The following is a 7,036-nucleotide window of genomic DNA, read 5'->3' on the forward strand; positions in this document are numbered from 1 at the left end:
TCAGGAAGAAAAACTTTACACGCTCTGATAGTGTTACACCATCTTTCTGAAATATGACAAGGGGGCAATTTGAACAATGCTATTAGCACTGATGCTTTTACTGAACAGTTCTGCAAAGCTCTTACCAACTCCAAATACATTTAACATCCAGGTTTGCTTAGTTATTTGCAAGTGTTCTAACTAAAAATATTTGTTATGCATTTTCCACCCTCAGTTTTGTGATACAGAAAACACACCCACTCAGAATTTTTGACTGAAATAATTTTATTAGTAACTACAACTATTAACAATAATGTTCAAGTAAATACTGGCAAGCCTAACTTCAGTTACTGTAGGTAAATTCAAGTCTTCAGTCACTGTGTTTCAATACCACTTTAATTTCTGACACCCAGTCTGGGTCATCTTCCTCAAAGTCCCTAAAAATAGATTTCAAAATGTTATTTTGCAAAGCAAAAGTCCACAATTACAAGTCTACAATTACCCTACAACTAGGGGAAATTATGTTAAAAATATCCACACAAGAGACTTATTTCCTGCACCATTGCGATTAAGGAACCAATAGATGTTCTCTTTTGAATTTACCCAAATAAGTTTTTATCAAAAGCAAAAGCAAATGCATATACTAAGAGCCTGCAAATGCGTTTATATTAACAGCTTAGATGCCCAAGTATTTAATCTCCAAGTGCCACAAAAATAAACAATGACATAAACTGAGATTCTCAGAATCCAAGGAACCCCCCCCCCCAAATCATACACACATCTGTAAAATACAGTATTTCTGTTCAGAATGTCTTGATGCACACCCTGCTCTTTCAGAAACAAGAAAAGTGGGTCACTAACATAAACAGAACATTAGAAGTTACAAAGTTTCTACAAATAAGTAGGTACTAAAGTGATTTTATTGCACTATGCATGAAAGAGTAGGAAGAACAATAACACAAATACAGCGAACGTATCACTAGGGCAAGTAGATTTGCCACTGGTTATCTGATTTCAAGGTTGGAGTACAAAGACATTTAAGGCAAGAAGGTTTTGCACTTTACTGTGGATCTAATTTCACCTGGACAGGTATGGTTGGACTTGATGATCTCAGAGGTCTTTTCCAACCATGCAATTCTATGATTTTTGCAAACTCATCAGCAAATCATTAGCATATCTGCTAACAAGTAACCTCTTTAACCTCAACACCATCAATAACTAAATATAGCAAAGAAAACCTCTAAGACATCAAATGCTACTAAATTTTAATATCATTATCTAAGAGAGGGATGGATTTAAATACTGAGAAAAAAAATTGATTTTTTTTCAGAGGAATGTCTTTTTGGAAAAATCACTTTGAGGAAACAAAGAAAATGAAAATACAAGGATGTCATTTGGACATACGTGTCATCTTCATCAGATCTAGGCTCAAGTCTCTCAGAATCTGTGATGATAGCTTCATGTTCACCATCTACTTCATCGGATGCTTCAGTTTCATCAGAAAGTGGACCTCTAAATAAATTTTCAGAAGCTTTGAAAGTATAAAAATGAAAATGTCAACAAAATCCTTTAATTTTAAAAATAAAATTATTAGGAATATAAATACAATACAGGCTTTATAATCTGTCCCCAGTTCTTAGTAGATTCCAGTACAAGCTGTTCCCTGTTTTAAGTGGGGAGATAAGCCAATAACACAACTGAAGTGCAGAACAGGTACTTATGACTGTGGCTGTGCACATCTATAGACTACAGTTACCTTCTGCCATGCCACCTTACCATCCTGCCTCCAAAACAGGGCACTACGGACTGAGGGAAGGTGGATTTACCTGACGGGACTACAGCAAAGTTATTGCACCTCCCTAACGCGTACACCAGGCTGCTGAGCAGGATGGAGAACGCACAGCTCTGCGGTCACTGCATTTTTATCTCAACCTTATTCAACTATTGAGCTGCAAGTGGAAGGTCTTCATAAAGAGATGTAGTGCAGATGTACAATCACTCATGAATTCTCAGCTTGGATTTTTGTAATCTCACTTTTCCTTTGGCAGACTTTAATAAAACCAAAGCAGCCTGTTGTGACAAGAACTCAAGTGCACAAGCTCTATACATAGGGGCTATGGATGTTAAAAAAAAAAAGTCTTTATTAATAAACCTGTTTGCAAAAATGTTTGCTTGCAAACTGGGGGTTTACCTGGTTTATAAATTGTGTATGTTTTAAATGCTAAGCTGACATCTGCATTACTGAGAATGTTCATCAGGGTCTGAGGAGTTTCCTTGTTCCACTGCTTACGAGGCTTATTTTCACCGTAGTTTACAACACAGCCACCTAGGTATAAAATCATTAATAAATATTACTTAGACAAAATTGCTTTAGCAATGTGGATTACAAAGATCACATAAGAAATACAAGAAGAAAAAAGGCGAGATGTTTTCACTGGTAGCACTGCTGGCCCCTCAACATGCTGAGGTTGACACTATTGGCCTAAAGAGGAAAGAGGCCACAGTGGAGCCTCCTGCTAGCAGGGAGCCAGCAGAAAATGGCTGAGGGGTGTGAGGAGTCAGGGTCTCTGCGAGCTCATTTGGTGGCTCAATAAATCTCACAAAATGGAGCCTGTGGCCATTTTTGTGCCTTTTAATAGCAGAACATCTAAATACATGCATTCTTCTGCCCTCTTCCCTTGTCCTGCATATAATTATCATGTGATGTTCCTACCACAGCTTAGGAATTTTCTGACTACTCATATCTTGATTATTTATTTCAATAGCACCTATTCACATTTAAGTATACGTATCAATAATCACAGGAAATAATTGTAACAAATGCATACAGTGTGGGACATTTTAAAATTGAAACATTTTTCTGAAGAAACGCCATGTTAAGTGTTCTAATTAAAAGTTGTTGATGTGGAAGAAGGAAGAATCTCTGCCTCGTGTCTAAGGTACATCACTAATAGTTCTTGGCATTGGCATTACCTGTATGTTAAATGACAGCAGAAGGAGAGGTACAGATGTTATATGCTCCCAGTAGCATGCTGTACTTGAAAGACAGGCAGCTGCATTCTGCATCAAATTAATTCCTCAGTGTTACCCCCACAAACAGCGTATTGAGAGGAGGAATGGGAGGTTAACTTCTTAGTGATGATTATAAGTTTAGGGTTGGTAATGTTATCTGTGATTTTTGTAACTCTTTGCAATCCTCCTGTCACACAAGACCACTAAGAAATTCTCTTTAGCACAGTGGACTTTTTGAGTGTTTATTAATAATAAACATGTTGGTTTTTATTATTATTATTTTACTAACAAAAATATGGTTTAAAATTATTTTTACAGCATTTTAAATATGCCTGGTAAAGTTTTGGCTTTTAAAATTGTAAAGAACCACTGATATTACTTGAATTAAAATCACATTTAATTAAATCTTACTTTTACTCTCTTCAGATGTAAAGCTGGAAGAAAGCAAGGGTGCATTTTCCAGGACATCCACTACAGTATTGGATATCCTCTTTTCCCATTGTCTCCTATGGGGAGAATCAGTAATTCCTGGGAGGACATCAGAAGTTTCTACTGTAATGGCAACCAAAAAAAAAGGATAACCAGCATATAACTTGATTCTCTGTCCATGCAAATTCATTTTAAGCATACAGCACTTCACTAACAGTGATGTTTGGCTCTATGGGTACAAGTCTGAACTTGGTAAGAGTTCCCCATACATTTACTCTATACCAAATGTTTTCCCTCTTTTTTTAACACTTTGGCCAAGATTTTTTTTTTTTTATCTTAGATAAGCAGTAAGAATCAATATAATTGCAGAAGTAACAGACAGTGGCATGGTTTTCTGTAGCTGCAGACTTGTATGCTCTACATGTTTAAATGGCTGGATCATTGACAGTTAGATATCACTACATAGAAGGAAATGCATCAGCCTTAAAACTATAAAACTTACCCTCTTCATCAGATTTCCTTTGTTCCTTTGTGTTTTCACTCAAACCTTTAGTAATATTTTTCCTTTCAAAGGGGCTATGCTTGCTTTCATGTTTATTTTGCTTTGAAAGAATAAAGACTATATTAATCATTATCCATGTTGTCAAGAAAAACAAAGCAGTCATATTAACACAGCATTAATTATTTTAGTTTTCCTATTAAATGGCTGGCCTAAGGATCTGAAAACTAAACCACTGACACCATGAAGCCAACTGCAATTGCACAGTATCTACTGCACCGCATTTCACACTGCGTGCCCTTTTTTGACAGACAATTTCAGTTCTTGGAGCTAAGCATATGTGTAGTTACTTGATACAATTTGTGGTTTTATTTTTTTTACATTTAAGAACAGTAGCAACATAGAGATAAATGAGTCAGATTCCCAGGGAAAACAAGACACACCTAAATATTAAGCTTCTGATATTGACAGGTCTATTAAAAAAAAAAAAAGCTCAACTGGCAACATGTTTTGAAAAATATACTCAATAAGTCTGAGCCTGCCTTTGTTGTACTATACCCATAGGTGATTTCTTGGTCATCTGTGGCTTAATTCTCATCACCTGAAATCTCACATGGGCCCTAAAATCTAGTGAGAATTATGTCCAGACTAGACTGTTTCCACAGCAGCCTGTTCAAATTGTGTCCCTAAAGCAAAGAAAATGCATCAATTTTTGCAATATCCCAAAACTCAGAAAAACAGGAGAGTTTTTGTTTGGTTGGTTTTTGGGTTTTTTTGACAGGGCTATAAGAAAATCCATTTTGGAACTAAACTTAATGTGGGAAGCATCAAAAAGTTACAGTGGTGAGAAATGCACAGGAAAACTCTACAATTTGAACATGGATGACCGCTGACCTAGTAGACTGATCTACAGATTAGCATACTAGTCATTTTCCATATCAACTTTTCTGTAATACAGAACACTCTAAATTACTAAAATACAAATATTATATTTCAATACTTACCCTATTTTCTTTATTATTATTTGAGCTTCGACCAGCCATGACACTACCTGATATATTAAGGAACAGGTTCAACAGTTAATAATTTTAGCAAATATTTGTGGTGAAGTGCTATTACAGAGGTATGACAGCAACACCACTGAACCAAGCAATGAAAATTATGTGAAAGCGTCTTCACACTTCTATCAACATAGCTCATTCTCAACAGGGACTCCCTCTACTATTCAGTTCCAAATGCATACAAATTTTGGTGTAACTAAATTTATGCAGAAGAAGAAAATCCAACATTCTCTCTAAAAATTAAATAATAAAAATAACTTGCTTCACCATATTCTGGGAAAGAAAGCACTGTCATATTTAAAATGTATGCAACAGCTAAGTTTTGAGCATTTTAAAATTGAAATTTAATTCTAGCACAAGTCTTACGACTCACAATGTGTGTTGTAGCTCTGCACTGTAATTCTCATGCTGGAATATAAGTACACCCTACAGAACACCCTTCAAACTTTTTTCTGTACAAATTCAATATTATTACTTTTTGAAATAATTAAAAGTATATTTGAACATATAATACTAATGTTTTATAGCTGTATTTAAGATCTTACAATTTCTAGTCATTTTGTCATTCCTTACATCAAGAAAAATGCTGCTGACTTACCCTTTGGCCTTGCTGCATTGCCTTCATGTTTCTTAGTTTCCTTTAATACCTGCTCAAACTCACTTGTCATCTGGAACGTGTATGAAGAGATGCAAGTACTGTATCATTTTAACCTTTCTCAAATTATTGTATATGCTATTTGTTAAAAACAGACTTACTATAGGAAAGCACTGTTACAGCTAACAATATCTAATTTTACCAGCATCGTGTCAATATTCAACTTTTACTTTCAAAACAAACCCTTCTAAAAACTCAGTTTTCTGAGAAGTCTGCAACCGTATTTATGGCTTTTAGAGTAGGACCTACACAACACTACATTTCAAATTGTTACACACTAACAAGCTACAAAAGAAACTGATTCAGTATCTAAAGCGTAGATACTACAGTTTAATTCTAGAGACAAAGAATACACCCTACCTCAGGAGGCAAATGATTTTTTATAAGTTTGGTTAAGCAGCCTCTTGCAAGAATAGTAGTGGCTGATGGACGGTTCTTGGGATTTATCTTAAACATCTGTTTTATTAAGTAATGAAGTTCATAGGAATAGTGAGATGGTAGTGGATTGTAAGACCCTTTGCATATCTTAAGGATGAGATGTTTCCAGGAATTGGCTTGAAACTGCATTAAAAACAAATGACCATTAGAACACGGAGTTTAAACATAAGGTAAAAAGAAGATAACATAATTTAAGAGCAACTTTAACATTTATTATATAAAAATGTTTGTATCTATGTAGGCTCGCTATTACCATACTGATTTGGCTTCCGGTTTAACAGTTTCAGGGCTCTAATTCAGAGCTGTGGAATAATAACCCTGAGTGAACACATCAGTAACTTTCCTTTACCTTTTGTAGAGCTATTACATAGGCATTTATTTATGTTAATAATGCCAAAAATATAAATTGCTAAGACTTAGAACATCACAGTTTGCATAAAAAGTTTGACTAAAACCAGACCATCATGGACGCTGCAAACAATAACCTGTACAACGGGAAAATAGCTGCGAGTTACTCCTGTAAATTAGGATCGTTTAAATTTTATTTTTGTAGGAATTAAGAAAATTGGATCATACTTCATATACTTTATTTCATATACTTTACTTCATATACTTGAGCTGTCCTTCACCTCATAGACTTGAATCAGAATCAAACTGCAGGAGTGAAACTGTAAGCCAGGAGAGATGCAGACTTTGATTTACAACAGAAAAAAGAATAATCATCAGAGGTAGCCTATCGAGGTACAACTGTCCTCTCACAAATCTACATGAAATGGCTGAAGTTATTATGTTCCTCAGCTGACTGTTAACCGGTCTTCAGTCAGGAATTACTGCTGCCAAGTACAAGTCATTGGACGACTGCAACATCAGCAGGGACAGCTATAACCATGGATAGCAACAGCCTGAGTGAAAACACATGAGAACTATCTCCACACAGAAAGTTTCCCTACAGTAAATCTCGCT

The 7,036-nt window shown here is 35.4% G+C and overlaps 1 protein-coding gene across 3 annotated transcripts in view; it reads right to left on the bottom strand.

The window, feature by feature from the left end:
• Positions 1-349: 349 nt before the first annotated feature.
• NEK3 (NIMA related kinase 3) overlaps positions 350-7,036 on the bottom strand; it is a 12,368-nt gene continuing 5,681 nt past the window's right edge. Inside the window, exons 8-15 of one of the 3 annotated variants that reach the window (XM_029086678.1) lie at positions 5,996-6,196; positions 5,579-5,648; positions 4,924-4,970; positions 3,923-4,022; positions 3,403-3,519; positions 2,171-2,305; positions 1,384-1,510; positions 350-416 (exon numbers count right to left, since the gene is read on the bottom strand). In XM_029086678.1, the coding sequence (XP_028942511.1) occupies positions 350-416; positions 1,384-1,510; positions 2,171-2,305; positions 3,403-3,519; positions 3,923-4,022; positions 4,924-4,970; positions 5,579-5,648; positions 5,996-6,196 (864 nt within the window). Of the gene's footprint in view, positions 417-1,383; positions 1,511-2,170; positions 2,306-3,402; positions 3,544-3,922; positions 4,023-4,923; positions 4,971-5,574; positions 5,649-5,995; positions 6,197-7,036 lie in introns of all 3 variants that reach the window. The other 2 variants (XM_010174665.2, XM_029086675.1) reach the window with 2 other exon arrangements.

The sequence above is a fragment of the Antrostomus carolinensis genome, unplaced genomic scaffold, assembly GCF_000700745.2.
Source record: "Antrostomus carolinensis isolate BGI_N321 unplaced genomic scaffold, ASM70074v2 scaffold22440, whole genome shotgun sequence".
In the NCBI taxonomy this organism is placed as follows: domain Eukaryota; kingdom Metazoa; phylum Chordata; class Aves; order Caprimulgiformes; family Caprimulgidae; genus Antrostomus; species Antrostomus carolinensis.